The sequence below is a fragment of the Lipomyces arxii genome, assembly GCF_038497795.1.
Source record: "Lipomyces arxii strain Phaff 12-163 unplaced genomic scaffold V1512scaffold_13, whole genome shotgun sequence".
Taxonomy (NCBI): domain Eukaryota; kingdom Fungi; phylum Ascomycota; class Lipomycetes; order Lipomycetales; family Lipomycetaceae; genus Lipomyces; species Lipomyces arxii.
The window spans coordinates 217,350-242,669 of NW_027117712.1; the positions used below are offsets into that span (position 1 = coordinate 217,350).

The following is a 25,320-nucleotide window of genomic DNA, read 5'->3' on the forward strand; positions in this document are numbered from 1 at the left end:
AGCCGTATTTATTGTTCATTAAAGACATTTATTTGCTATAAAAGAACAATTAGACTAAATTGAATATAAATTACAATACCATGTCATCTCGTGACTTATACGGTCAAAAATAATCAATTAATATGTAAATATGTACAAATATAATATCGACCTACTCCACGGACAACAATCCCCTAAAAATCAGTAAAAATTCTAATTTGCACAATAAAAGACACATACGAAGAATTACTATGTCGAGAAAAGTAGTCAAAGTCAATACTAATAGCAGTCGCAAGCATGATTGCGCGTTGATCAAGCGTCATGCCGTGTGCTTTTTCGTTCGCAACAGAAGACTCGGTCGACGCACCGTCCATCTGGAGGACGTACACTCCACTGTCGGTAAACAGTTCCCGACCAAGACCGACCCAGTTCCGGTCAACCGTGCCCATAAGTTTACCGGATTCGTTAAGAAGATCGAAACGGAATGCGAGAAAGGGAGAGTCAATTGATGCAAACTGAGTAAATTCGTCTTCGGTGCCGCTATATTATTAGTACCTACATCAGATATACTGACTCTATATACCTGTCTCTGCCCTTGTTAGCATCTCCTCAATACTGAACCTTATAACTTACTTTAAAAATAATTTGTACCGTCTTCTGTATAAATGCCAACTTTGATGTGACTCTCCAATCAATACCTCTTGCCCATGTGAGTCTGCTGGCAGATACACCTTTAATTTCGAGTTCACCAGCGCAAACGGACGTCGTAACTAATCATTGGCCATGCATCTTTATATAAATACATACATACCGTGAGAACATGATTGTAATTAGCATCGTATACTTCGACTGTGAATGGTCGATGAAGTCGATATAGTTGTCTGGTTATTGTCTTGATGATTCCTTACCAGTCAATTGTCAATCCCGGTTACTTCGGTCAAAGTACTCACCAATATCCGTCTCTTCCATTCGTCCAAGAACTTGTCCATTTGAAGCCATCAATGTCTAATCTCATCAACCAAGGTCCTTATTATCCAACACAATCATACATATTTATTCGCTTGTTCAAATCCCTGCACTGTCAGCCTTATTCCACTCAAGAAAAAGTGTCACATACAATAACCACATTCATCAACTCAACATGTCTCTGAATAACAAGTTCGGGATTCTCCAATATAGGCGCAATGGGATCGTAATCTCGAATCACATCTGTAGGATCATAACCAACAGAAACAACCCCACTCTGTCTTGATCTGCCGTATTTCTGTATTGTCCTATATGCTGCCCTTTGTTCACCCTTACTTACGCCTTCAACAACCCGACTATTTGCTATGCCCGTCTTATTGAACATTCCAAATGACCGAGCATGACCAGCCATGGCCCTTTGAAAGTACAAACTCTCGCTCATCATGCCGATTCCGGGCCTCATTACTATTCGCAAGCTCCGTGGTATACCTTGTAATATGATAATCATATTATATAACCCAATAATGCCTTGTTCCAACTCGCATTCAGCCGGATCAGTTTCAACAGTCATCGGAGACATTTGATTATACTTACCCGGCTCAACGCTTCACCATCGAAATCTCGACGTTTAATTATCATACACGCTTCCATCTGATAGAAACAGCAACAGCACAATGGTTTTAGCAGATTTGGGTCGGCGGATTAATACCGCCATGGCGGATATCACTCGTTCAAACGTAGTTGACGAAAAGGTCTACACGCCAATTAGAACCATATAATTGATACTGACAGCTATAGGCCCTTGACTCCATGTTGAAGGAGATTTGCATGGCTTTACTCGAATCCGACGTGAATGTTAAACTAGTCTCGACACTAAGAGCAAACATCAAGAAGAAAATAAATTTCAAAGATTCAGCACCGGGCGTGAACAAGAAACGAATGGTTCAGAAAGCTGTATTTGACGAGCTGGTTGCGCTGGTCGATTGCCAGCCTGAAGCAGGAGAAGCAGGACTGTTTAAACCAAGAAAAGGTCGAAGCAATGTGATTATGTTTGTCGGTCTGCAGGGTGCGGGAAAGACCACATCGTGTACGAAGCTTGCACTGTGGTATCAGAGACGAGGGTTCAAGGTCGGTCTGGTGTGCGCGGACACTTTCCGTGCCGGAGCATTTGACCAGCTTAAACAGAACGCGACCAAAGCCAAAGTTCCATTTTATGGTTCATACACTGAGACGGATCCTGTCGTTGTCGCTGCCGAAGGTGTGTCGCGATTCCGGAACGAGAAGTTCGATATCATAATCGTCGATACGTCTGGTCGTCATCGACAAGAAGCCGAACTGTTTGCCGAGATGGTTCAAATTGGAGAGGCAGTTAAGCCAGATCAGACGATCATGGTTCTGGATGCGTCAATCGGTCAGGCGGCAGAGTCGCAGAGTCGTGCGTTTAAAGACTCGTCCAATTTTGGTGCAATTATTCTTACCAAGATGGATGGTCATGCGAAAGGTGGTGGTGCTATTTCCGCTGTTGCAGCAACACACACCCCGATTGCATTTATCGGTACCGGCGAACATATGCAAGACATTGAGCCATTCACGCCAACTCAATTCATCTCCAAGTTGCTTGGAATGGGCGACATGCAAGGTCTTGTTGACCATGTAAAACATCTGAATCTCGACCAGAAAGAGACAATGAAGCATATCGAGCAAGGTATTTTTACGGTCCGGGACTTGCGCGACCAGCTGAGCAATATCATGAAGATGGGTCCCTTGTCCAAAATGGCAAGCATGATCCCAGGAATGGGTCAGTTGATGGGCGAGGTTGGAGAAGAAGAGAGCGGCAAGAGAATGAAACGGATGCTGTACATTATGGACTCGATGACGGAGAAGGAACTTGACAGTGATGGTAAAATTTTCGTGTCAGAACCGTCAAGATGCACGCGAGTGGCTAAAGGTAGTGGTACATCAGTGCGTGAAGTCGAGGAGTTGCTGTCACAGCAACGCACGATGGCAAAAATGGTGAAGCAAGTTGGCGGTGCTCAAGGTAAGAAGGCCTTACGACCAAAAATGAAACGTTTAAGATAGAATTAAATGTACAATGTTTTTCTAATATTTACACAAACAACAATTTTCTATGCTACAATCATGACTCCAGGCCCGAACGTTGAGCTCAGGACGATTTCACTAATCAGAGGAGGCTGCTTGTAGTTTGATTTCTTGACCGCTTCTCTATACGCACTCATAAACGCACCCACATTAGCCTCGAGCTCGGAGTCTGTGAAAGAAGCTTTTCCGATGACGGCGGTCAATTGCTTGCCTCTGGTCTGGAAATTCAGTGCGCCTTGAGTCTCCTCTAGCAACGTAATGACGTTCTCAGCCATCGTGCCTCGTCTCTCGTTCGGCATCAATCCCCTAGGTCCCAACAGTCGCTGCACCGGACGCAGTAAGGGTCCCGCGCCCGGGGTCGCAAACGCCTTCTCGAACGTGACCTCACCTTTCTGCACCTGTGCAACCAGCTCTTCTCCACCCGCATACGTTGCCCCGGCCTGCAACGCGGCCTCAGCAATCTCAGGACTCTCAGTAAAAACCGCGATCCGCTCGGTCACGGGCTGTTTGGGCAACCGCACAGAGCCCCGCAACGGCTGGAAATGCAGCGGCAGAGCTAACTTCAACGTCATAGTCACCGTGTTGGTCTCGTCCGCGTGCCCAACCTCCGCCGCTTTTAAGTACTTGCTCGCGGTCTGAACGTCCATCAGCACAGGCGTGTTCTTAGTCGTCCGGGCAAGCATCCGCTCTTTCTCAAGCGACCGCACAAACGCCTTCCTCCGTGCGTCCTTCTCTTGCACTTTTGCTCTTGCCTGTGCCGCTACAACAGCAGTTGGCTTGCTTATACTGCTACCACCTTTCCTCTTGTCACCTTTAAACCGTGGCTCGGCTGCCCGTAGAACAGGAAGCAACGGTCGGTGAGTTGACGAGACAAGATCTAAAGCTGCCAGCGATAGCCGCGGCATTACCTTGGCCGAAACTTGTCTTCGGAACATTTTATTTTTCTATAAGAAGCGACGAATCAACTGTGAAAATACGCAAAATTGACTATGTTTGCGATGTCTTTTCGCTTAACAGAAAAGTCGATAGCCGGGTAACCAATCAATCCACTTACACCAATTCGCATCTTACTCATGACTTTACTACAGATTGTACTTCAATATATTCATAGATAAACAAATAATATTAATAGATTAATAAAAACAGAGAATTAAAATGGAAAAATATGTACAAGTCAAATTAGGTGTTTTTAAAGACATAATGAATGCGCCAAAATCCCTTCTATACAAACCGACAAGTTGAAAAATTAAATAAAATTACTCTGCCTTTGGAGCAATGCCTTGAATGACATCTGAACCTCCAGTCTTCGACGAGGCAGATTCCGCCATGAGCTCCTCATTACGAAGTCTAAGCGCCTCGAAAAATCCAGACTCTTGGAGCATAACGAACAGTTCATGATCACCCATACCTTCGTTGTGAAGGTAGTGCTTGTCAAGACCCTCGACTTCTTCCTGCTCGGTAGATCGGAAGTGAAGGCCGGGGATGTAGTTGATCAAATACAACAAAATGACAGACATGACAAAAGTGTATCCTGTGATTGCGCAAATCTCAGCAATCTGGTATCCAAGCTGAACGTAGTTCTCGTCAACCCAGCCAGAAGCGGTCGAGACGCCGTCCAGCTCGGTGACCCAGTTAGCGGCAAAGAGACCGGTCATGACCGCACCGGCAATGCCACCAATAGCGTGATTCTTGAACACCATTAAGCCCTCGTCGATTCGGAGAACTCTGTTAACCCAGTCGTCCATTCCGCGAACAATGACCGCGCCAACGAAGCCAATAACGGCAGCAAAATAAACAGGCACGTATCCAGCTGCAGGTGTAATCGCAACAAGACCTACCATAACAGCACGGCATGATCCAGCGACGCTGAATTTGCCCTTCAACATGATGTAGTCCATCATGTTCCATCCCATAATCGCAGTCGCGGCAGCCAAGTTGGTGTTGACCAAGACGTAGCTGGTCCGGACAGACGCGTTTAAAGTCGAGCCACCGTTGAAGCCAAACCATCCCATCCAGATGAAAATCGTACCAATGTAAATCATGACTGGAGAGTTCGGGTTGTGCATCTTGATCATCGGAGCAACTTTAGGACCGACGGAGTCACCCTTGGACTCAACACGCTTGCCGAGCACGAGCGCAAACGCAAGCGCACCAACACCAGATGAAATGTGGACAGGACCGCCGCCGGCAAAGTCAAGCGCACCAAGAGTGTAAAGCCAGCCGTTAGAATTCCACGTCCAGCAAGCAATAGGACAGTACACGATAGTCGCCCAGCAGAAGGCAAAAAGCATAGATGGCACCAGTCTGCAGCGCTCGAACGCACCACCAATCATGATGATGAGAGTTTCGACACAGAACATGCATTGGAAGAAACAGTACAAAATCTCAGGCAGATAGCCAACAGGAACAGCGATGACGTTCTTAAGACCAAAGTTCGTAAGCGTGCCGATGAAAGGAGACGCATTCGAAGCATAGGTCAAAGAGTAACCCCAAAAGAACCATTGGAAAGGAATGATTCCCAAGATTGCCATGGATTGCCATAAAATAGACATTGCAGATTTTCTACGAGACTCTCCGGCATAGAAGAGACCAATACCAGGAATAATTGGCATGATGAGAACTTAAATGTGAGGACGGCAAAATACACACATGCTAAAAGAAACAATACCTGCAGATATCATAATCCAAACTTGATGACCAACAGAAGGCGCAAACGGGACGTTGACATCGATGAGCTGGGAGTTACCACCAGCTCTTGTCCAGTCGGCGCTGGTATCATTAAAGATGTCAGAAGGATATTCAGACATAACGTAGACAGTGAGTATAATATTGAAGGGAAATATAGAAGAATCGAGCAGAACAGCCTTTTATAAGCAAGGACCTTCATATACACATTTTAGCCAAGACCGCCATCATCCTACTTTTTTTCCGACTCCGGAGGGTTATTAGTACCAGGTCCCCCCCGAAATTCAACGATAGCCGGAAATTTGTTGTGGCTGAGCAAAAATAAGACTTTGACAGCCGCCACCAAAAATCATTAAATTCTACACAGAACTAAAGCAAACAGAGTAAGAACTAAACAAACAGAGTAGAAACAATGAACAGAATGGATAAAAATAATTTTTACTTAAAATGAACCAATTAATAATCACATTACATGGGCAGTGATTAAAGCAGATAAGATAATCATCATAAACGCCACATATGTTCGTTGACCGATATCGTATCACGTGACATGACTCTTTATCGGTGGCTGTGTCCGGCAACAAATTCGTCCAATCGGCGAGACTGCAGTGTAGAATTGAACGCCACCATATTTTTAGTGAAGAGATGGAAGTCGAAAGAATACGAGGACAAACAAAAAAACGAGGGCTTAATGTCATTGATATCGACTTAGTCAAGTCAATATCGTGCGGCGGAGCGGATGAGTAGTTTGACAACAGAGAAGTAAAGGAAAGATGGTGAAAGGGTCCTCTTTATTAATAAAATGTGCATTCACTGTGTAACACACCCATAAGTGAGCATGAATGTCACTCTGAAGCTACAGCCAATCAGAACGCGACAGTCGCGTCGCAGTTGCGCAACCGTAAGCTAGAACCCTTACCTTGACCCCTGAAAAATGCTTATTGCGCTGTCATTCCGTTGTTTTATTCTTTAATATTGTACTCTATTTATGAGGATGTGGATTAATTTATGAATTAATAATATAGAAAACGTACCAAATTAATTAAATTGCTATTATAAGTACTACTACTCAAAATACTCTACGTATCTCGTTGCTGCAGTCATAAAATCCCCGGATTAAATAGTGCAGATCGTGCGGCTCATAGAGCAGATCTTACGTGCGGCTGAAATCAGTTAAAGTGGATGTAGAGAAGATAAACGGGCGTTAAGAGAGCGCGAATGTCTATAACAACAAAATACATACAGTTTACAGTAACGGATTCAATAGATGTAATATTCTGATTGATTTATTAGATACTGTATTTTAGCTTGAGTGATGGAGACCACACTATACCTGGTAGTCACAACAAGTTATTCATTTGAATTAGTAAAGATTTGCTTTGACTAAAAGCGGCTGCACCAAATTGACTTCGCCTTAAATTCTTTTATACCTGTCTTATTCAACTCGTTATTTTAATCGAAAAAGTGAAATTTGTCATTCCGAGTCAGTCAGCTCTACCGGTTCAACGTTTCCCCAGGTGCGGTTCTGCACCGACATATTCCGATATTCCTCAACATCCAGTTTAATATAACTGTAATGCACAAACTATGATTATAATAAGCAACCAAACCAATTTAAATGTAAAGAACAAGTCCGCCTATCCGCAGCAAGCAGAAACTATAGATGAACTGTATTTACAGCATAAATCTGGGTCAGAAAATGTACTAGTACTCTTCACCAGTGAAATACTTACCCGACTTCATCGGGTCACACTTCCACTAAGCGGCGCCGAGCAGAATCGAGCACGAGCGCAAACCCATCACAACTTCGACTCCCTCGGTGAATTCTCCCAAATTTCTTTACTTTTCAACACGACTAGTCTCCGCTATTTAACTATCGTATAAATGATACGGGAAAACATCGGGACACATATTGAAATGCAGATATCACAAACAAAACGGTCGTCGGGTGTAATGGACCTTCGAGCGATCTTGAATAGTGTCGACGGCGACATTGTCCCCGGGAGGCCGTCTGCTATGCACAAGCGCACCCATCACCACAGCATCAAACAAAGCAATGTCGTCGAAACTAACGTCGACTTGCTGATTGACCGGAACAATTTAATTAAGGTACGTATTATAAGTTAATTTCTTCCTTTTTTTTTGCACATCGTCGTCGCTGGAAGATGTAAATTAAATTTTCTGGTGTTTGTGGCTAATGCTTGCAAACAGGATCTGCGTCGGAACTTGCGAGACACGAATTCTCGGATATCAAACAGAAAAAAGGAACTGTCGGGTTTAAAACTTGCTCACGGCGAAGTTCTTGAAAAATTTGAATTAGTGGGTGACGACACGAGGATGCTGCTGAAGAGCAAAGCGCTCCTCGAGACACAGACCAAGCAAGTTGAGAAGCGGGCAGACAAGGCAGGAAAGGAAGAAGCCAGATTAAACGCGCTGCTTGAGAAACTGTCGTTGAAGAATTCGGACGCCGAACAAACGCTGAAAGATAAAAATGACAGCAAAGACAATGAGATCTCTGCAGAAACGGAGAAACTGGGAAAGCTTGTAATCAAACTCGAACACGAAAACGAGTCATTGACTGTTCAAGTCGATCAGAAGAGTTTGGAAGCTGAAGACATGCGGATGCAGTACCAGAAAGAATCTGCTCGTGCTGCAGAACTCTGTCAGGAAGTTTTACAATTGAAAGAAACTCAAGCTGAGCTCGAGAAAATATCGGCTGGTGATTCTGTCAGAGCAATGTCTGCTCTCAGAACGGTCGAACTAGCACTTCTGGACGAGCAGATACAAGCTTTAAAATGCCAGATCGCTAATTTGGAAGACGTACTGGGTAGACTAGAATCAGAGGAGAAACGGAGAATGGCAAAATACGAGTCGCGGCCGACAAACTCATTCGTGAGACGAACGCGCAGTCCGGCCACTTCATCGCTTTCGCGCGGGTGCTCACCTGCATCACTGCCAAACGGATCAGGACAGATCAGTCATGGTTCAAACTCGAGCGGTGGACATCCGTTACAATATTCCCAAAAAGTGTGACTAAAGAGTATGGCTTGTGATGTGTACGGTTTAGCTGGGTCTGTGTATGTGTGTACGATGCTCTGATTTGGCGTATTTTTAAATTTATTAGGATCACGGTGTCTTTTAATTTGATAATGAATAATGTATTAATGTTAAAAAGTTATTAGTGGATGTGTTGTATACGGACACTCCTTTGGGCGGCAGATCCGATTTTGAGGGAGTGCGGCTCAGATTTAGTACTGGACCCTTGTAAATTACTAGACCCTTAATTATGATGTCACATTAAGCTTTTTCATTAACCGTTACCCAGACTGAAACATTTCTTACATGTATGACATCATAGCTCATTGATTATCTCTAAGATAGCATCAACGAAAAAATTGCTCGAATTCCAATGACGGGGTCTAATCGGAATGCTAAGCAAATATGTGTACGGCAAGCTTAGGCTATCGAGTTGTAAGGAAATCCTTCCCGTAACACTCAAAAGATGGATGGCAGGGCTAATGAGGGTGCGCTAGAGCGTTTGGTGATCATTACCAGATCTTAACGACTAGCAATCATGATGAGAGTTCTGTAACGTGGTACTTTAATTTTAGTAATGCAAATCAGGGCGTTTATATTACGGATTTGGGTTAATTCGACGTTGGCGCGGAAATCGGATCATCGGCTTTCGATTGAAAGCCTTAACCGAAAAAGTATCGACCAAGAACGAAAGAATAACACAGCAACAATGCACGTGAAGAGATTTGGTAAGGTACGTCACCTCCATGCGACAGGACCGTCTTGGCTACGTCAGCCAGTTTAACATCACAAAAAGCGTATTTTGCACCAACAACAACCGGACCCAAACGGTGTTGAACTACTCATTTTGAACGAAGATTGGTTTTAAATTAATTCAACAGCTGATTTGCAGATGCTAGTGACTATATTAAAAAAAGTACCAAAGTTAACCAGTGGAAGTAAAAATGACGATGAGGGCGTTGGTCCGAGTGTGAGTGAGCCGCGTAGGTCCGTTTGAGTCGGGACATTCACTACATCATGAGACTCATATTGACCCATAAAATGCTTGCCTTCGCCGCCTCCACAGCCTCCACAAGATTGGCATCCTCTCTGTAGTTAAATTATAAAAGATTTCTCACTTCTTATGGGCATCTCTAAAGGCAACAGTCAATCAACGTCAGAATCCCCAAGCACTACTCCAATTGATAGATTGTCCATTCCATCAAGTCAGTCATCCGCAATGTCATCAGGCGCAGCAGTAAACGTTGAATCAGTCATCTCAACAATGAAATCAGTCAGTTTAGATGAACCAAAAGAGTCACCTGTTGAAATTACAGAATCAGACAGAATCACTAGTTATTATGCAGACAGCATTGACCCTGTCGAACAGGCTAGAATTGAATACACAAGGTACGTCAAAATCCATCTAGATTAGACATGTGGTCTAACGCTGATATAGAATCTTAAGACAGTACACTCAAAGACAATTAGATTATTCAGTTAACCGTATAAGACAGCGCAATGATCAACATCCAACTGGCACTGAACCAACAAAAACATAGAATTATACATACAGTTTTGTTTAGAAATTAGGTACAATTATGTATATTTTATAGGAGTTTGGTCGAGTCATAAATCACTTGTGCATCTTTGGCGTTATTTTAATGGGTCACTACTTTTTTGTGTATTTAGTTTTTGAGTCTTGCTGGGATCAATATACAGTCCATTTATCCACGTGCTTTTTGTAGCCTTTACACACTGACCCTCCTTCGCAACTTACGCTACCCACTTTATGTGTAGACCTCTCTTCTGTTAGAGCCTGACCACGTTTTCTTAAGCTGCAATCTCATTTCTGTTCTATTCGTTGTTATTATTATTATTATCTGCTGTCATCATTCTGTTCTACTGATATTTAAACCCCCTTGCTGTTCTGCTTTCTCCGGAATGCATCTCTACAGCATCAACAATGTTTTCTGCCATCTTGATTGCACTCTCAACCTCTGCCGCTGCGGCAGTGGCAGTCTCGACTGAGTCAATCACGCACTACTCACCGGCTAACGTCAGCATCGGCAATCTTCGGGACGTGCTCGACCCATCAACCAGAACTAACGGCGGGTTCTACAACACTTCTACCGTCCCTAATGATCAGTACGGTGCGTACGACTACTGCAACATGCCGCATGTGCGTGCGCAGGAGTACCAAGCCCCGGAAGGCTATTCGCTTCAATACGTCGAGGTGCTTCATCGCCACCATAAGCGCACACCTTACGCTTCAAACACGTTTCCATACGAAGACCTTGCGCTGTACTGTGATGACACCGAGGTTTTTTATTACGCTGAGCCGAAGAACGGCGTCGATGTTACTAGGATCTGGTGGAAAGACTACCAGGAACCTGCGAACCCGATGGCGTTCGTTAATTCGGGCTTCAACTCAACATGCCAGTTTCCGCAAATATCATACGCAGGCTTGGCGGACTCGGCGCAACATGGAAAAGATCTGTGGTCGGTCTATGGTGATAAACTCAAGTTCTTGCCTAAACAGTACGATCCAACTACGATGCGGTTCCGCGCGACTTCGGGTATTATCACAAGTCAGGTCACCGGTGTGCTTGCTCGTGCTATGTATCCAGACTTACTGGAACTCAGTGTATACCAGCAAACAAGCGCCAACGATGCGGTCGCACCTGGATACTCGTGCCCACCCGCAGACGACGTCAGAGCTGCGTATCAGTCAACTCCGGAGTGGCAGCACCATCTGAACTTGACCACTGATCTTTTTGCTAGACTTGACGCTCTTTCTGGCGTTGATCCTACTGACGACGGCTGGCATTCGTAAGTGCATTTGCTATATTCGCAAGCGAAAACTAACAAAATAGATGGTATGATCACTACTTTGATAACTTGTCGTCTAGACTGTGCCATCAGCAACCGCTGCCGTGCAACGTTTCCAACTCGACTGATTGTATCAGTATGACCGATGCCGAGCAGGTGTTCCGTCTTGGTGACTACGAGTACAACTATATTTTCCGCCAGGCCACCAACTCGACTCTTTACTCAGCCATGCACTACGGTGCCTTCATTGCCGAGCTCATGGCACGCATGAAAGGTAAAGTTGCCGGAACCGAGTCTGCAATCTACGTTCATAACGTTGGTCACGACGGCTCAGTTGCTCCTTTGCTCGGTGCGCTGCAAATCAACTACCTTAGATGGCCAGGCATGGGGTCTGAGGTCACGTTTGAACTTTGGAGAAAAGATTTTTCACACGACTATTTTGTCCGCGTCTTGTACGGTGGACAACCACTCGAGACCACGACTCCTATGGGAAAGCTCGACATGGTGCCGTATTCTGACTTTATCGCGTACCTCGACTCGCTAGTCGGCGAGAATGGTGAGCTGGTGTATCAGTACTGCACCCAGTAAACGTGCTCAGTAGATTTTTAAGTGCTCGCTGTAACTAATTCTCGGATAAAACAATAAAACCTAGCTTAGACATGATACGTTGACGTTCATGCGTAGTTGGTCATAATTAGGTCTCGGTCGGGCAAACATGTGAACGCGGCTCGGGTTCGAGTTTTTGCTACAAAAGTTCAGTTTTCAGTCCAATTTTATGTCTTTACAATTGCGTAAAGAAATATACGAAACTGAATTAAAATGCGCAACTAGAATCGGGTATACATAACATACAAGAATATAAAATGGTCATGATACATCAATCAATGAGTAAAGAGGCACTGAGTGTGCTGTCTGGGTATGTACTATTGAAGATAGTCAAATTGACTAGCTAATTTCTAAGGTCGATCTCGATCGCGTGCTGGGCAATGGTGTTTAGTCCCCAGTTGTATGATATCGTATGTTAATTTAAAGTCATGAAGTAGATTTGGTGCTGATCCTGTAGTTCCGAAGACAAAATGCAGATAACTTGTCTGTTGTGTTTCTATGGCTTTGGTTTCTTGGAGATATGGCAAATATTACAGGTTGTATTTTACAAGAAACACTGCCTACAATGGTACTTTGTTTATAACAAGCTACGAAATCATGCTAACCGTGTTAGACAATCTTAGCAGTATACAACACGCTCACTGACTTGGTCATGATCTTCCAGGCTGCGTACTACAGACGGACACGATTACGAAAGCTATTTTCAGCGTATGCGTTTAACTCTAGCGATGGTGAAGATGATGAAACGACTGAAGACAAAGAAGAAGTCGAGTACTTTCAGAGTCTGGTCGTGCCTCCTCGCAGAATCTGGAAGTCTAGTGAGTCTTCTGGTCTTGATGCTGATATACGCTAATAATGTAAAAGCATTTTTTAAGTTTGGAATTGTGTTTATGATTGTTCTGTCGTCTTTGATTGGACTTTACTGTGCGACTAATGGACATCTGTACAATGCGCCAATGAAGTACTACAATCCTAACATTCCTTTGCATCTACTAGGCCAGCTCTGCGGTTGGTTTTGCGCGTCCGTGTACGTCATTTCACGTGTACCGCAGATAGTGCTGAACTACAAGCAAAAGTCGTGTCATTCCGCGTCGTTGATCTACGTGCTTTTCGCATCCGGCGGGAACTTCACATTTATTGTTTCAATCCTTGCGCTCGACAATAGCTGGCATTATCTGTTTGTCAACTCAAGCTGGCTATGGGGAACATTCTGCTCGTTAACGCTAGACTACGTCGTAAGCAATTGGGTCGATACAGCGAGCGAGAACTTGACTGACTGATATAGATCGTACTACAATTGTGGCATTATGATCCGAACCGTGTGAAGAGTGTAAAGACAGACAAAGACGGTAAAGAAGTGAAGAAAAGTCAATGATTTCTGACTGGGATAAAGACACGCATACATCATGAATGATTAAAAAGGAAAATCATTGGAGTTTACATATTGCTTTTGTTGATCTATAACAAGATAGACATGTTCATATATTATGGTAGAAAGTAAACCTAACCCCTATATTATCAGTAGACGCGGTGAGAATTTCAAAACTTGTGCCCAATCAAAAAAGACATACCAACACCCACAATGCTAGAAGAAGTAGACGATATTGATGATATGGAGTTCGATCCGTCGGATTTTGATCCTCGAAAAGTTCTTGCTGCAGCATCTGGTCCACGGACGTCGAATGCGCTGACTCCAGTGCCTGCTACAGCACCTGTACGAGTTTCGCCATCGTCGTCAAGCATGCAGGCGCCGAAAGGGCAGCAGCAGTTCGTGCAGGATGTGTCAATGTTTAAGGATTGGCAGATGGTGTATCCTGTTTACTTTGACGCGGCACGGTCACATCAGGAAGGACGGCGAGTGAGTAAAGAGTTTGCGGTCTTGAACCCGCTTGCAAAGACAATTGCGGACGCTTGTGCTTCTTTACGGGTGCAGACTTTTTTTGAGGTTCGTATTGCATGAGGGATACGTGGGAGGCTGGCACTGATCTGTTGTAGCCTCAGAAAATACATCCAAGAGATTGGGCAAATCCTGGACGAGTTCGAGTTTTACTTCGAGATCCAGAGACAAATCAATTGCTGAACCCGAATGTTAAGAATAGTAAGCAATTACAATGACTGGTGTTTTGTACGATATTGATATGTTAGAACGACATCTATACAGACTGATTGGCGAATATCTCAAGTCACATCCCACCATACCAGAAGATGCACTTAAGCTACCTGTCCCCGGACTACCAGCTGATAAAGTACCCGAGAAGCCTGCAGTCCCACGCGGGTGGAAGATGAACAAGGTTGTTCCACTGCACAGTAACGCCTTGACGGGTGGCGGCGTGTCGGACAATATTTTCAAGGATATGGGTGGTGGAATGCCAGGTATGCCAGGCATGCCTGGACTAGAAGGACTTGCAAACGGAAAGATGCCCACGTCGCTTGCTGGACTGCAGAATGCCATGAAGAGTTTAGAAGGTATGGGCGGCTTCGAAGGATTAGGCGGACTTGGAGGTATGGGTGGTTTTGGTGGACTTGGAGGTCTAGGCGGTCTTGGTGGGTTGGGCGGACAAGGCGCCGGCAGAGGTGGGGCTGGAGCTGGTCGGAGCAGTGGACGGAAAGCAAGAAAATGATGATTGTGTTTGGTGTAGAGTCATAGTTACTCCTTAAATGCATCAGGCATACCAAATTACATCGTGTACAAAATACAAGCAAGATTAGCAACTCCACATTTTGTGCTACATTTTTAGCTATTCCAGCTTTTGGGTTCCATGCCATCTAATACTGTTAGTGTTAAGTTTAAATAAAATACACGTACTTACTTGGAGCCTCGGTCTTGACTCGACCTTTGCTCACTGTGTCCCATGAAGTGCTAAGATTCGTTCCATTGCTCTCGGTATAACTCTTCATCATTGCTCGTTGAGTTTCAGGATCTGCATCCGCGTACAGTTTTTTGAAGAACCCCATAGCTGCATCACCACCATCATCTTCACTCCCATCCAAAGCCGACTTTGCAAGGTCGGCCGCAACTGAGTCCCAGTTCTTTACACCTGATTTCGATGACGTAGGGTACGTCGGTGGTTTGTCAGTCGTACTCGCAATAACTTCCGCGTCTGAACTCTCGAGTGCTGCCCATTTGCCCGGTACCTTCTTCACAAGTTTGATCTCAATCTTCGTACGCAGCACCAAAGTTTTGCATTGTGCTGGATCAACTTCACCAGCAAGTGGTCCAATTTCAAAATTGAATTCTGATCCGGTGGCTAATGGGTATGATACTAATACCTATAACTGTTATAAGTGTATACAAGTAGTTCACTATATGTATATTACACTATTAGGTTGAATATCAATTGTAGTCGAATCTTTAGGAGCGTTCTTAATAAAAAGTGACACTGTGACCGATTCAGAGGTCTGATACCATTCGTGTCTAGTCAATTAGAATCGTCCATAGTAATTTAATACAAATAATACCTGACTGCTTCTTTATCCATAGTTTATTCGTATCAATAAGGAAGTACTTGTATGTGCGTATGGAAGAAGGAAGACAGTACTAGTTAATTCATATCACGTGATCATATCACATAATTGTGATTTGTGCTACCCACACTAATCCGTTGTACCTTCGTTCTTCACCAGATTCCAACATCGTCACTTCTCTCACTCACTCACCTCGCTCTCAATTCACAAGGTTCTTCATGAACTGACCGGTAATTGATACTAAGCCGATCTTTGTCTGATTTTGCAACTCGCATCTTTCACTCTATTTTTTCGTCTTAATCTTTCAAGATTCCGTCATATTTCTTCTCATCCTTTCTCTCCCGCCGCCCTTCTCCGCTTGTGGATCCAATGGATTTAGACAAACCCACGGTAGGAATTGTCGATTCCTACGCGGTATGTTTAGTTGATTGTTTGTGATGCCTGATATTAATAATTTAGGATGATGCGGACAATGAGAACTTGTCTGTAGAGACTCAATCTACTCCCTCACCTGCTCCCGACCAGACCGAAATGTCACAAACTACTTTAACTGAAGCAGCAACTGAAATCACTGAACTTGCTGTCATTTCTGCTGATGATCGTATGTTGATCCAATTGCGTGTTTATTTAATACATTGACTTAACATTGTCAGATACCGCAATGATGGCTAAGGTTTGTTCGCTGGCCGATGATCTCGAGGCTGCCGAAGAAGGACACAGTACATGGCACATTGACCGCTGGCGAAAACTCGAGAAAAGATTGCATGGACCAAGTTTCCAATGCGGAAACTTTGAATGGAAAATCCTGCTTTTCCCAGCTGGAAATCAGGTTGATTGTGTATCGCTTTATCTCGAGTGTAGTCCAATCGAAAAAGTACCTGAAGGAGAAACGCCTGACTGGGCGGTGTGTGCTCAATTTGGGCTTGTGCTTTCAAACTATAGGGATCCTTTAATTTATACTGAACATCGTGAGTTTTGTTTTCTATTTGTCACAAGCTACGGCTGACTAACCCCGCAGACGCAAGTCATCGATTCACACCAGATGAAAAAGATTGGGGTTTTACAAAATTTTACGAACTCAGAAGGCTCACGACGAAGCATGAAGATAAAGATATTCCAATTGTTGAAGACGACAAAGTTAATATTACTGCATACGTCAAGATCGTCAAAGATCCGACTGGAGTACTATGGCACAACTTTTCAAAGTACGTATGCAATTTTAGTTCATGCTGAAGCTTGCTAACTTTGCAGTTATGACTCAAAGAAAGAGACGGGTTATGTTGGATTAAAAAACCAAGGTGCTACTTGTTACATGAACTCGTTGCTGCAATCTCTTTATTTCACAAAATACTTCCGCAAAGCTGTATACCAGATCCCAACAGAACACGACGAACCATCCAGTAGTGTTCCGCTTGCTTTGCAGCGTGTGTTTTATCAATTACAAACATCGAAACTTCCGGTCGGTACTCTTGAGCTCACCCGTTCATTTGGCTGGGATACAACAGATGCATTTACCCAGCATGATGTTCAGGAACTTAATCGTGTATTGATGGATAATCTCGAAGGTAAAATGAAAGGCACAAAAGTGCAGGGCGCGTTGAACGAACTCTTTGTTGGTCAAATGAAAAGTTTCGTCAAGTGTATCAACGTCGATTTTGAGAGTTCAAGAAGTGAAGATTTTTGGGATATTCAGCTCAATGTCAAGGGCATGAAAGACTTGCATGAATCATTCAAGGATTACATTCAAGTTGAAACGTTAAGCGGTGAGAATCAGTACCAAGCTACTGGATATGGACTTCAGGATGCCGAAAAAGGTGTAATTTTTCAGTCGTTTCCACCAGTATTGCATTTACAATTGAAGCGCTTTGAGTACGATTTTATCAAAGACATGATGGTCAAGATCAATGACCGTCATGAATTTCCCACCGAGATCGACTTGCAAGAGTTTCTTGCACCTGATGCTCCGAAAGATGAGCCCTGGGTTTACGTTCTTCATGGCGTTCTGGTCCATAGCGGTGATCTTAACGCCGGTCATTACTATGCTCTCTTGAAGCCTGATGTCGATGGTGACTGGTACAAATTTGATGACGACAGAGTGACCAGGGCAACATTAAAAGAAGTTCAGGACGAGAACTATGGTGAAGATCCACAGCAAGCGCCGCCTAATGGTAACTATCCTGGGCAGTTCCCGTTGAGATCGTATAACAAGTTCTCAATCAAGCGTCATTCAAACGCCTACATGCTGGTGTACTTGAGAAAGTCGCGGGCCGGTACAGTGTTGTCGCCTTTGAAAGAGGGAGACACGCCTAGACATTTACCCGAGCGACTGGAAAGAGAAGCCGCAGAGGAGGAAGCAAGAAGAAAGGAACGCGAAGAACAGCATTTGTATATGTACGTTAAAATCATGAGCAACCGGCAGTATACGAATTATCATGGTCTCGATCTCGGTCCGTTTGCCGAAGAGCAGCATGAGGAGACATTGCCGGAAGCGAGACCAATTGTGCTTAAGGTCTTGAAAACTTCTACCGTCAAGGATCTGCGGGACCGGGTTGCGAAGGAGCTTGAAATAGACGATCCAACGACTCTGCGATTCTGGATTATGGTGACTCGTGAAAACAAAACCTTGCGTCCAGAAATTCCATTGCTTGATACTGTACCCCGATCGCTGGAAGAGATTAAAGACCGTCATGCTGGTAAGGCTCCGGATATGCGATTGTGGATGGAGGAAGCCCAGATCGATCCTGAGTCCAACACGATTATTCCTTGGCAGGTAGATGGAGGTCAGAATGCCAGCAAACTGCTGATTTTTCTCAAGCATTTTGACCCCATTACCCAGAGCTTGACTGGTGCTGGATGTTGCATTGTCGGTCGGCACGACAAAGTGTCTGACATATTTCAACATATTACCAAGATGATGAACTGGCCGGCCAGCACGGTGATTGAGTTGTATGAAGAGATTCAGCCAACGATGATTGTGCCGATTAAAGCTAACAAAACATTCTTTCAAGTAGAGATTCAAGAAGGCGATATAATATGTTTTCAAAAGCATTTGCCTGAGTCTGAGCTGTTGCAAATCCATGGATGCCATGATGCCAAGTCGTACTATGACTTCTTGCAGAACCGTACTTTGATTGTGTTTAAGCCGCGACTGCAGACTGGCGAGCAAGAGGAGTTTGAGCTGTGGCTGAGTTTGAAGGATACTTATCAGCAGCTATGTCAAAAGGTTGCGTCGCATTTAAAATGCGATCCTACACATCTCCGGTTTACCACGACACAGCTTTCAGGATCAATCAAGACTGTTGTCAAGGCCACTTCAACGTTGACGTTGAGCCAGTTGATTCACACCGGTTACTCGCAGATTCATTCAAACGTTATTTTATATGAGATGCTTGATCTGAGTCTGTCTGAGCTCGAGACTAAGAAGGCGCTGAGGTTGGTGTGGCTGACGGACGGCATTTCGCAGGAGCATACGTATGACATCCTGGTGCCAAAGAACGGCACCATGGCAGACGTGCTGGAGGTTTTGAAGGGCAAGGCTAATTTGTCGGACGAAGCTGCGTCCAGAGTGAGATTTTATGGTGTGCATATGCACAAGATTCACCGGCTGTATGCGGAAGATTACACTGTGGTGTCAATCATTGACTCGACCCAGCTTTACGCAGAGGAACTTAACGAGGACGACCTGAACAAGACCGACGAAGAGCGGTACATGGAAGTCTACCATTTCCAGAAAGAGCCTATCCGGAGTCACGGGGTGCCGTTTCTTTTTGTCATCAAGCCAAATGAGAAGTTTGCGGATACAAAAGTCCGGCTGCAGAAGCGAACTGGCATCAAGGATAAGTTGTTCGAGAAGGTCAAGTTTGCGCTGGTCCAGCGGTCGCAGTACTCAAAGCCCCTCTATTTGGAAGACGAGCAAATTGTGTATGACATTGCTGAAAAAGACGATCTGATTGGAATGGACCATCTCGACAAGACGACGTACAAGAACATGAGGCACGAGCAACGGGCAATTTTCATCAAGAACTAGGCAACAAAAAAAAACGGGGTGTGGTGTTTAAGGGGCGAGAAATGGTTTTCTTTTTTTATTACATATATAGTCATGGGTGATTTCATTTTGCATTCGGTGCAGAATTTCACTATGATTACACTGGTCCGGTTTGGATTGCATGGTTCCATCACGCAAAGTAAAAATTAGACAAAAAACAAGTATATATTCTCAGCCCGGATTGTATTTTCGTTTTGTGTTTTCGTTTTGTGTTTGTTTAGATTTTTGTCTACATACTTGTCTTGCAATTTTATTTTATTTTATTTTAATTCTTTTACTAGTATAATATTTCTTAATCGGAGTATGTCCCAACCTTCTTGCTGTGTTTAGTCTCGTGAAGTGATTACGTAAAGGTGCGGCTCAGATGGTGTACTTGCTATCAGCGCGGAGGTTTACTTTAGTCGACACATCATCGCACCAAGTCAATGGCAGCACCTTTGGCGAGCGCGCCAATTGATGAGGGCAGTAATGACGACATGGACGCGAATACACAGGTGCGCCATGAAGAGACCAGACAAAAGTCGCGACTGTTCGCCTCGTTTTGGATATACGGGCTTATAAACAATGTGCTGTACGTGATCATCCTTACGGCTGCGGTCGACCTGGTAGGCGCAGACGTGCCCAAAGCTACGGTGTTGCTGGCCGATGTGATGCCTGCTTTCTTTGTTAAACTGACTGCGCCGTTCTATGTTCATCTGATACCGTACAAGTTCGTGTTTGCTGTGCTGGAAAGAGAGATTGGGCTAATAGTGGTGTAGAGTCAGGATATTCATGTTGGTCGGGCTTTCGCTTGTTGGGATGCAATTTGTTGCGTTGGCGGCGTCAATCAGTTCGAAATTGTTTGGCGTCGTGCTGGCGTCTCTGTCGTCTGGTCTGGGAGAACTCACGTTCTTGCAGCTCACTCATTTTTACTCCCCGCTTAGCATGTTGGCATTTAGTTCTGGTACCGGTGGTGCTGGGTTAGTAGGAAGTGAGTATCATAGATAACGGTGCGCGTTACGGGCTGACTGGTGTAGGTTTTTTCTATTTAGTTGCAACGACGTGGTTGAGACTTAGTGTAAAAGGCACAATCTTCACGTCCAGTTTGCTACCGCTTGCATTCTTTGCTGTGTTTTTTGGACTTATGCCTGCGCCAGACGCGGCTTTGGCAGCACAGTCCTCGACTTTCGCATCCGGTAGTTCAGCTTACTCTCTCCTGCGCGACGAGGAAGCCAGTCCCGCTGGTCCCGCTGGTCCTGCTGTTGCTGCTGCATCAGCAGAGCCTACGGATGACCAAGGTTCCGTTCGCAGTCGACTCAGTTTTACAAAAAATGTAAGCTGGGATATGATTATGGAGTCCACGAGCAAGACCGCCAGCCGACTTGGCCCACTGTTCGTTCCGTACATGGTCCCACTAATGCTGGTCTACATTGGCGAGTACATCATTAATCAAGGAATCACCCCGACATTACTTTTCCCAATTGAAGAGATGCCGTTTACGGAGTACCGGGATGCGTACGTCACGTACGGAACACTGTATCAACGTAAGTTTTAATCTGCAAGCCATTTTGGAGAAGCTAAATAATTAGTTGGCGTTTTCATTTCGCGTTCTTCGTCTTCGTTCATTCGGGTGAGGAGATTATACATTCCAGCAATACTACAGCTCGTCAATGTCTTTATTCTCGTGTTGCAGTCAATGTACATGATTCTCCCAAACGTGTACTTCATCATGCTCGTTATTTTTTACGAAGGTCTGCTTGGAGGCGCAGCATACGTCAACACCTTCCTCCTCGTATCCGAAACCGTGCCGCTTGAGGACCGCGAGTTCGCAATGGGTGCGGTTGGAGTGTCCGACTCAGGCGGGATCGTGCTCGCAGGAACAATTTGCCTGTACCTCGAGCCGTACTTGTGTGCGTATCAAAAGTCGACTGGTCGGCCGTATTGCGGGTTAACGTAGTCTTTTTCAATTTGTACATCATTTATTTACACGATATCCTTTTATGCGTTTGGTTTTTGCCCTATAATATAATCATTTGTCCTCGTCCTCCTCATCATCGTCATCATCAATCTCCTCGTCGCCGTCCAAAACCGTACGTTCCAACTTTTCGACTTCGGCCTCGTCAGGACCAGTCTCAGTAGAACTTGCTATCCTCTCTGTCAGGTACGCATTGATGTCGCTTTGGAACTGGGGTAATTGGCTTGCCAGCGATTCGAGATCAGTACCGCTGACAGGAATCTCAATCGTCTGAAAAGCAAACACATTTCCATCGGACGACGCATACGCGTATTGTGCTTTCAACACAGGCTTTGGTTCTGACTCTGTGGTCATTTGCGGTGAACTATGGGTGAACATCGAAACTCAAGATGAGCTGAGGATTAATAGATGTAAGTAAGGTTTGTGTACCGAATGGTGCGGCGCGAAACTTTTGCTTTCTCGAGACGCTTCGAGGTTTTGAACTTGCACCATTGAGCATAATGGCACCTACATCACGTACTTCGCGTACGCAAACCCCAAAACCGTCGTCTTCGTCACGGAAACACGCGATAAAACAAGGACATATAACGAAGCAACCGGCGAAACGCCGTACTCATTCAGACACGTCCAAATCAGTCAAACCAAAAACAAAAGGCACATCGACTCACACTGTGGCCGAAACGTTAAGTCGGATTGGAGACCAGCAGCTGTTGGATATGGGTTTGCTTGTGGCGCAGAAGCGAGAGACAACAATCAAGAGAAAGAATTACGCGGAACAAGTTGAATTGAATTTAGCGAGACGGAACGAAATTGAACAAAAGAAGAAAAAGGAGGAATTGGATCTGCTGATGCAGTTGGAAAGTCTGGGTGGATTAAGTGTTTGAAATGTGATACTACGGCATATTGGAGTTACGGTTAGGAATAGGAAAAATGCTTATGATATATATAGAATACAAACTGACCTCTAAAAACCCCCAATTCCGATCAAACGCCACCAAAATTCCTTTCAGTTACTGGCCACCAGACCGAGCTTTAATCCAAAGCTCCCGCACAAGTTTCGCCAGCTCCTCACTCTTATTCTGCTTCTCATCCCCGGAGTGGATCATCGTCAGAATGCCCATACATTGTAACAGCTGCGGATACACTTCTTTTGGCAAAAACGACGAGCCGTCTTTTAGCGCACCTAGACAAGTATTAGATATTCCTGGAACAAAGAATTGAAAAAAAACATACTTTTTAAACGTAGATACAATGGCAGCACAACCCAGTCGCGAAATGAAGCCAGCACCATGTTTCGAATATTGTTCATCTTCACGGGCTGCACTTTTTGTCGCTCCCAGAATTTTATTGCCTGCTCCGGCGTCATCAACGAACCAGCACCGTCAAACTCGAGCTGCAACGGCACGAATACAGCACGCACGTACGGCAGCACAGACGCATAGTAAAACGTCCATAGCTCAGAGACCCGTTCGACGATTTCAGAGTCAACCGACGACTGAAGTCGAGACGTCATGTCAAACGCTGATATGCCTAGCCGCAGTAGATCCTTGACATCAGTAATAAGTCCAGCAGGGTCTCGCTCGGCAATCTTTCGTTTGGTGTGTAGCATCACTAATTTGTTCAAATCTTCAACAGGTACGCGAAGCCCATCGCCGGTGAACAGTGGTGTCACTCTAGCACACAGGAACGGCCACACATCTTCCAGAGCTTGCTCCGGAATTTTGTTCATGTCCTTGTATGTCAAATTTTTGACGTCGATGGTAGATATGCTTTTCTGCAAACCATATGGTGCATACGGTGCATTTGCGGGTGACGAAGGATTGAAGGAGTACAGACTGCCGGCATCGGATGTCAGCTTGGAATTTGACGAACTACTCGACAATTTCATGCCCTGGTGCGAATCTTTGCGTGGTCGCAGCAGCAGATGATGTTTGTGCTGCCGTTCTGTTAATGTCGCAGTAGATGCATATGGTGTTGGCGGCGAAGGCTGAGACCCCACACTCATTCGCCGAACGTCAAGTGTCAATACCGGTCGACTTTCCATTGCAGGAGCAGACGACTTTCGTAATTTTCCACCATCGTTCTTGGACGTCGACGTGAACAACGTCTGCTGAGATGCATCTGCCGACGTGTTTTGACCGAGAGTGGATTGTGAGCTGCTCAAGCTCGTAGTTGACGATCCAGAGTCACTAGAGGCTGGACTTACTCGCCCACTGCCAGTAGTGTCTGAAGGCAGTACTCTGTAGTGATGTGAACTGTGTTGGCGCGGTCCACCTGTCAACACTGGGGTTGGGGGAGGCGGCGGTGTTTGGGACTTTGACTGCAAAAATGCAAATCGCGACTTTGTAGACTGATTCCGAGCTCGAGCACCAAATACCGCTGCAGTAGATGCCATAGTCGACAGTGCAGTCGAAGAATTCTTCGACTTGCCTGTGAGTGAGACCAATGAGGTATTGCTGACTTTTTTGCGAAGCTTGTTTGCGTGTGATTTTGTCGACGAGACAGACGACGACGTGTCTTCTAAAATAAGAGAAACGGTTGACGAATTTCTGTGACTGCCAGTAGTGTTATGTCTAAAAGCTGAAAACCCACCTAGTTTGTGAGCTGGAGGTGCTGCTGCCACCGAATCTGGTTCTGGTACCGCTGAATCTAAATCTTGTCGAGACTGATACTGTTGTGCCAAAGCAGTAAATTTTGTTGATGCCAGTGATGGGACTGCCCTGAGTAACACAGAATGAGAAGTAGATGTTGGTGGTGGCGTTGGTGGTGTTGGATCTGTGGGCATGTCTGGGGGGAGCTCTGCAGGCAGGTCTGTCCGTCCGGCCACCGCGGTACTCGGTACAGTTGCTAGTGTCGAGAGCGAGTCGGTAGACGAAACAGCCGACGTATGCCCTCCCAGCTCATCCCCATCTTCTGGATACGGTTGAAGAAGCGACAGAGTTGAAGTTGATGGATCTTGTTCATCTGAGCTGTCTTCGTTCTGTTCTATTTCAGTATGAAGTTCATACATCGGAGTAGGATTAAACGCGCCGGGCAGATTTCGTATCGAACTATTGCCAGTCATTACCTCTCCTTCGTTTATTGATGGCTCTCTTTGAATCTGTGCTGTCCCATCTCCCTGAGAATGGTATGTGCTTGTGAAGGATGGGATAAAAAGTGAAGACTGAGACCCATGCGATGAAGTAGTCCAAGCATGTGGACTGATTGGCTGACTTGAGTTCGACGATGTAGAAGAAGACGACCTTGACCGTGGTTTCAGTAACGAAGATGTTCTTGAGCTTCGTCTAGATCGAGCCTGGGTTGGAGTTGGAATGACCGGAGAGGAAGCTGGAGACGGCGAAGTTCGAATTGGCCATTTAAATCCTCCTTCACGAGACGCGGACGCCATTGGTGGATTCTGAAGAGGTTTACACTAGTTGAACCAAGGCCAGTCGCGTTAATCAAGTTATATACTGAAGATATCTATATGTAGTTTGTATATGAAGTTTATAAAGAGTATATGCTACATGAAACTAATCCGGGTAAAAAACACAATAACCCTAATTAACCCTTGTCGGAGTTCTAAAATGCCGACCTGTAAAACAAGGTTTGACGCTTGTCTTTATCAAGCAGAATATAAACCTTACTCTTTTTTTCCGAAAGTTTAATGGACGGAGCTCGAGGCGTGAAAAAG

The 25,320-nt window shown here is 44.9% G+C and overlaps 13 protein-coding genes across 13 annotated transcripts; 7 read left to right on the top strand and 6 right to left on the bottom strand.

The window, feature by feature from the left end:
- Positions 1 to 47: 47 nt before the first annotated feature.
- Positions 48 to 1,550, bottom strand: V1512DRAFT_265371 (Scramblase-domain-containing protein). The gene is made up of 8 exons (XM_066916875.1): positions 1,097 to 1,550; positions 1,029 to 1,052; positions 930 to 984; positions 791 to 882; positions 613 to 749; positions 563 to 568; positions 220 to 519; positions 48 to 173 (listed from the first exon to the last, which is right to left on the bottom strand). Exons 1-8 carry the CDS (start codon positions 1,523 to 1,525, stop codon positions 152 to 154), a joined length of 1,065 nt encoding a protein of 354 aa, XP_066770515.1. The 5' UTR covers positions 1,526 to 1,550; the 3' UTR covers positions 48 to 151.
- V1512DRAFT_42353 (SRP54-type protein) lies at positions 1,535 to 3,048 on the top strand. The gene is made up of 2 exons (XM_066918375.1): positions 1,535 to 1,697; positions 1,744 to 3,048. Exons 1-2 carry the CDS (start codon positions 1,620 to 1,622, stop codon positions 3,022 to 3,024), a joined length of 1,359 nt encoding a protein of 452 aa, XP_066770516.1. The 5' UTR covers positions 1,535 to 1,619; the 3' UTR covers positions 3,025 to 3,048.
- Positions 3,049 to 3,071: 23 nt separating this feature from the next.
- Positions 3,072 to 3,950, bottom strand: V1512DRAFT_210270 (mitochondrial 54S ribosomal protein uL1m; the record flags this gene model as incomplete). The annotated part of the gene is made up of 1 exon (XM_066913499.1): positions 3,072 to 3,950. One exon carries the CDS (start codon positions 3,948 to 3,950, stop codon positions 3,072 to 3,074), a length of 879 nt encoding a protein of 292 aa, XP_066770517.1.
- Positions 3,951 to 4,301: 351 nt separating this feature from the next.
- On the bottom strand, positions 4,302 to 5,852 carry V1512DRAFT_254270 (ammonium transporter AmtB-like domain-containing protein; the record flags this gene model as incomplete). Its single annotated transcript, XM_066914772.1, has 2 exons — positions 4,302 to 5,665; positions 5,714 to 5,852. The coding sequence occupies 2 exons, from the start codon at positions 5,850 to 5,852 to the stop codon at positions 4,302 to 4,304; spliced, it is 1,503 nt and encodes a 500-aa protein (XP_066770518.1).
- A 1,795-nt stretch (positions 5,853 to 7,647) lies between these two features.
- V1512DRAFT_254271 (uncharacterized protein) lies at positions 7,648 to 8,763 on the top strand (the record flags this gene model as incomplete). Its single annotated transcript, XM_066914773.1, has 2 exons — positions 7,648 to 7,839; positions 7,942 to 8,763. 2 exons carry the CDS (start codon positions 7,648 to 7,650, stop codon positions 8,761 to 8,763), a joined length of 1,014 nt encoding a protein of 337 aa, XP_066770519.1.
- Positions 8,764 to 10,405: 1,642 nt separating this feature from the next.
- On the top strand, positions 10,406 to 12,237 carry V1512DRAFT_265382 (histidine phosphatase superfamily). The gene is made up of 2 exons (XM_066916876.1): positions 10,406 to 11,577; positions 11,622 to 12,237. Exons 1-2 carry the CDS (start codon positions 10,712 to 10,714, stop codon positions 12,163 to 12,165), a joined length of 1,410 nt encoding a protein of 469 aa, XP_066770520.1. The 5' UTR covers positions 10,406 to 10,711; the 3' UTR covers positions 12,166 to 12,237.
- A 224-nt stretch (positions 12,238 to 12,461) lies between these two features.
- V1512DRAFT_248841 (PQ loop repeat-domain-containing protein) lies at positions 12,462 to 13,558 on the top strand (the record flags this gene model as incomplete). The annotated part of the gene is made up of 6 exons (XM_066914579.1): positions 12,462 to 12,493; positions 12,539 to 12,593; positions 12,641 to 12,751; positions 12,797 to 13,001; positions 13,048 to 13,418; positions 13,469 to 13,558. 6 exons carry the CDS (start codon positions 12,462 to 12,464, stop codon positions 13,556 to 13,558), a joined length of 864 nt encoding a protein of 287 aa, XP_066770521.1.
- A 160-nt stretch (positions 13,559 to 13,718) lies between these two features.
- On the top strand, positions 13,719 to 15,028 carry V1512DRAFT_265388 (signal recognition particle, SRP19 subunit). The gene is made up of 3 exons (XM_066916877.1): positions 13,719 to 14,128; positions 14,179 to 14,281; positions 14,329 to 15,028. The coding sequence occupies exons 1-3, from the start codon at positions 13,766 to 13,768 to the stop codon at positions 14,802 to 14,804; spliced, it is 942 nt and encodes a 313-aa protein (XP_066770522.1). The 5' UTR covers positions 13,719 to 13,765; the 3' UTR covers positions 14,805 to 15,028.
- On the bottom strand, positions 14,944 to 15,682 carry V1512DRAFT_265393 (HSP20-like chaperone). The gene is made up of 3 exons (XM_066916878.1): positions 15,643 to 15,682; positions 15,502 to 15,598; positions 14,944 to 15,453 (listed from the first exon to the last, which is right to left on the bottom strand). Exons 1-3 carry the CDS (start codon positions 15,660 to 15,662, stop codon positions 14,971 to 14,973), a joined length of 600 nt encoding a protein of 199 aa, XP_066770523.1. The 5' UTR covers positions 15,663 to 15,682; the 3' UTR covers positions 14,944 to 14,970.
- Positions 15,683 to 15,817: 135 nt separating this feature from the next.
- Positions 15,818 to 19,962, top strand: V1512DRAFT_265394 (uncharacterized protein). The gene is made up of 5 exons (XM_066916879.1): positions 15,818 to 16,062; positions 16,108 to 16,249; positions 16,302 to 16,616; positions 16,667 to 16,853; positions 16,900 to 19,962. The coding sequence occupies exons 1-5, from the start codon at positions 16,018 to 16,020 to the stop codon at positions 19,673 to 19,675; spliced, it is 3,465 nt and encodes a 1,154-aa protein (XP_066770524.1). The 5' UTR covers positions 15,818 to 16,017; the 3' UTR covers positions 19,676 to 19,962.
- V1512DRAFT_265396 (batten's disease protein Cln3) lies at positions 19,867 to 21,721 on the top strand. The gene is made up of 4 exons (XM_066916880.1): positions 19,867 to 20,402; positions 20,452 to 20,663; positions 20,710 to 21,216; positions 21,262 to 21,721. Exons 1-4 carry the CDS (start codon positions 20,119 to 20,121, stop codon positions 21,627 to 21,629), a joined length of 1,371 nt encoding a protein of 456 aa, XP_066770525.1. The 5' UTR covers positions 19,867 to 20,118; the 3' UTR covers positions 21,630 to 21,721.
- Positions 21,604 to 22,038, bottom strand: V1512DRAFT_277189 (uncharacterized protein). Its single transcript, XM_066917899.1, has one exon. It carries the CDS (start codon positions 22,023 to 22,025, stop codon positions 21,702 to 21,704), a length of 324 nt encoding a protein of 107 aa, XP_066770526.1. The 5' UTR covers positions 22,026 to 22,038; the 3' UTR covers positions 21,604 to 21,701.
- A 531-nt stretch (positions 22,039 to 22,569) lies between these two features.
- On the bottom strand, positions 22,570 to 25,120 carry V1512DRAFT_265399 (HbrB-like-domain-containing protein). Its single transcript, XM_066916881.1, has 2 exons — positions 22,881 to 25,120; positions 22,570 to 22,830 (listed from the first exon to the last, which is right to left on the bottom strand). Exons 1-2 carry the CDS (start codon positions 25,033 to 25,035, stop codon positions 22,658 to 22,660), a joined length of 2,328 nt encoding a protein of 775 aa, XP_066770527.1. The 5' UTR covers positions 25,036 to 25,120; the 3' UTR covers positions 22,570 to 22,657.
- Between the last annotated feature and the right edge of the window lie 200 nt (positions 25,121 to 25,320).

Excerpts from the sequence above, each read along its gene's own strand:
- V1512DRAFT_277189 (XM_066917899.1), bottom strand. The coding sequence starts at position 22,025 with ATGTTCACCCATAGTTCACCGCAAATGACCACAGAGTCAGAACCAAAG.
- V1512DRAFT_265388 (XM_066916877.1), top strand. The coding sequence starts at position 13,766 with ATGCTAGAAGAAGTAGACGATATTGATGATATGGAGTTCGATCCGTCG. Across the intron at positions 14,129-14,178 it reads GGGTGCAGACTTTTTTTGAG|CCTCAGAAAATACATCCAAG; the intron begins GTTCGTATTGCA and ends GATCTGTTGTAG. Across the intron at positions 14,282-14,328 it reads GAACCCGAATGTTAAGAATA|AACGACATCTATACAGACTG; the intron begins GTAAGCAATTAC and ends TTGATATGTTAG.
- V1512DRAFT_42353 (XM_066918375.1), top strand. The coding sequence starts at position 1,620 with ATGGTTTTAGCAGATTTGGGTCGGCGGATTAATACCGCCATGGCGGAT. Across the intron at positions 1,698-1,743 it reads CAAACGTAGTTGACGAAAAG|GCCCTTGACTCCATGTTGAA; the intron begins GTCTACACGCCA and ends TGACAGCTATAG.
- V1512DRAFT_265394 (XM_066916879.1), top strand. The coding sequence starts at position 16,018 with ATGGATTTAGACAAACCCACGGTAGGAATTGTCGATTCCTACGCG. Across the intron at positions 16,063-16,107 it reads GAATTGTCGATTCCTACGCG|GATGATGCGGACAATGAGAA; the intron begins GTATGTTTAGTT and ends TTAATAATTTAG. Across the intron at positions 16,617-16,666 it reads TTTAATTTATACTGAACATC|ACGCAAGTCATCGATTCACA; the intron begins GTGAGTTTTGTT and ends CTAACCCCGCAG.
- V1512DRAFT_265382 (XM_066916876.1), top strand. The coding sequence starts at position 10,712 with ATGTTTTCTGCCATCTTGATTGCACTCTCAACCTCTGCCGCTGCGGCA. Across the intron at positions 11,578-11,621 it reads ACTGACGACGGCTGGCATTC|ATGGTATGATCACTACTTTG; the intron begins GTAAGTGCATTT and ends CTAACAAAATAG.
- V1512DRAFT_265396 (XM_066916880.1), top strand. The coding sequence starts at position 20,119 with ATGGCAGCACCTTTGGCGAGCGCGCCAATTGATGAGGGCAGTAATGAC. Across the intron at positions 20,664-20,709 it reads TGGTGCTGGGTTAGTAGGAA|GTTTTTTCTATTTAGTTGCA; the intron begins GTGAGTATCATA and ends TGACTGGTGTAG. Across the intron at positions 21,217-21,261 it reads GTACGGAACACTGTATCAAC|TTGGCGTTTTCATTTCGCGT; the intron begins GTAAGTTTTAAT and ends CTAAATAATTAG.
- V1512DRAFT_265399 (XM_066916881.1), bottom strand. The coding sequence starts at position 25,035 with ATGGCGTCCGCGTCTCGTGAAGGAGGATTTAAATGGCCAATTCGAACT. Across the intron at positions 22,831-22,880 it reads ATTGTATCTACGTTTAAAAA|GTGCGCTAAAAGACGGCTCG; the intron begins GTATGTTTTTTT and ends ATACTTGTCTAG.
- V1512DRAFT_265393 (XM_066916878.1), bottom strand. The coding sequence starts at position 15,662 with ATGGATAAAGAAGCAGTCAG. Across the intron at positions 15,599-15,642 it reads ATGGATAAAGAAGCAGTCAG|ACACGAATGGTATCAGACCT; the intron begins GTATTATTTGTA and ends CTAATTGACTAG. Across the intron at positions 15,454-15,501 it reads TTGATATTCAACCTAATAGT|GTATTAGTATCATACCCATT; the intron begins GTAATATACATA and ends TAACAGTTATAG.
- V1512DRAFT_265371 (XM_066916875.1), bottom strand. The coding sequence starts at position 1,525 with ATGTCTCCGATGACTGTTGAAACTGATCCGGCTGAATGCGAGTTGGAA. Across the intron at positions 985-1,028 it reads TTGAACAAGCGAATAAATAT|ACATTGATGGCTTCAAATGG; the intron begins GTATGATTGTGT and ends TGATGAGATTAG. Across the intron at positions 750-790 it reads ATTACAATCATGTTCTCACG|TTACGACGTCCGTTTGCGCT; the intron begins GTATGTATGTAT and ends GCCAATGATTAG.